Source organism: Numida meleagris, unplaced genomic scaffold (genome assembly GCF_002078875.1).
Source record: "Numida meleagris isolate 19003 breed g44 Domestic line unplaced genomic scaffold, NumMel1.0 unplaced_Scaffold380, whole genome shotgun sequence".
NCBI lineage: Eukaryota > Metazoa > Chordata > Aves > Galliformes > Numididae > Numida > Numida meleagris.
This window is the reverse complement of record NW_018364604.1, coordinates 75,776-77,173: the sequence shown is the minus strand read 5'-3', so window position 1 is coordinate 77,173 and position 1,398 is coordinate 75,776. Positions and strand designations below refer to the sequence as shown.

At 54.0% G+C, this 1,398-nt stretch overlaps 1 protein-coding gene across 1 annotated transcript in view; it reads left to right on the top strand.

The window, feature by feature from the left end:
* Positions 1-1,398, top strand: part of LOC110391482 (kallikrein-8-like) — a gene marked incomplete at its 5' end in the record, with an annotated part of 16,027 nt that overhangs the window by 6,713 nt on the left and 7,916 nt on the right. Inside the window, one exon of the mRNA XM_021383376.1 lies at positions 466-719. Coding sequence (XP_021239051.1) covers positions 466-719 — 254 coding nt within the window. The remainder of the gene's footprint in view (positions 1-465; positions 720-1,398) is intronic.

The window sequence follows — 1,398 nt, the reverse complement described above, 5'->3', positions numbered from 1 at the left end:
CCATTTTTCCCCAGTATTTGCACAACTCTGCCCTTTTTTTTGCACAAATCACCTCAACTCTGCCCCTTTTTCCCCAATATTTGCTCAAATCACCCCAATTCTGCCCCTTTCCCCCAGCATTTCCACAAATAACCTCAACTCTGCCCTTTTTTTTTGCCCAAATCACCTCAACTCTCCCCTTTTCCCCCCAACATTTCCACAAATCACCTTAACTCTGCCCTTTCCCCCCAATATTTGCACAACTCTGCCCTTTTTTTTGCACAAATCACCTCAACTCTGCCCTTTTATTCCCCATATTCGTACAAATCACCTCAACTCTGCCCTTTTCCCCCCAACATTTCCACGAATCACCTTAACTCTGCCCTTCTTCCCCCCAACATTTGCACCACTCTGCCCTTTTTCTGCCCGAATCGCCTCCATTCTGCCCTTTTCCCCCCAACATTTGCTCCCTCCCTCCCTCTCCAGCCACCTCACCGTCCGCCTGGGTGCCCGCGGCCGCCAGGACCCCTCCTCCGCCGAGCAGCGCCGCCTCTCGGCCAAAGCCATCGCTTACCCGCGCTACGACGCGGCCACCAAGGACGGGGACCTGATGCTCCTCAAACTCCTCCAGCCCGTCCGCCTCACCGAGCACATCAAGCCGCTGCCGTTGGCTTCCAGTTGCCCCGTGGCCGGAACCACCTGCCAGATTTCGGGCTGGGGTTCCACCACCAGCCCTGAAGGTACGAGACCCATTTCTTGCGGGTGGGGAGGGGCGACCCGACGACCTTCGAGCGAGCTTCTCCCTATAGATTGAAGGGTGGGGGGCCCTACGACTTGTGGGTGACCTTTTCCCTGTGGATCGAGAGGTTGGAGGTCCTACAACTTTTGGGTGACCTTCTCCCTACAGACTGGGGGTCCTACAACCTTTGGTTGACCTTATCCCTTCAGATCAGGGGGGGTTGGAGGTCCTACAACCTTTGGTTGACCTTCTCCTTATGAACCAAGGGTTGGAGGTCCTACAACCTTTGGATGACCTTCTCCTTGTGAACCAGGGGTTGGAGGTCCTACAACCTTTGGATGACCTTCTCCTTGAGCCAAGGGTTGGAGGTCCTACAACTTTTGGATGACCTCTTCCTTATGGATCAGGGGTTGGAGGTCCTACAACCTTTGGTTGACCTTCTCCCTACAGATTGGGGTTGGAGGTCCTTTGGTTGACCTTCTCCCTTCAGGCTGGGGGGGTTGGAGGTCCTACAACCTTCAGTTGAGCTTCTCCTTATGAACCAGGGGTTGGAGGTCCTACAACTTTTGGGATGACCTTCTCCTAATGGATCAGGGGTTGGAGGTCCTACAACCTTTGGATGATCTTCTCCTTAAGAACCAGGAGTTGGAGGTCCTACAACTTTTGGATGACCTTTTCCT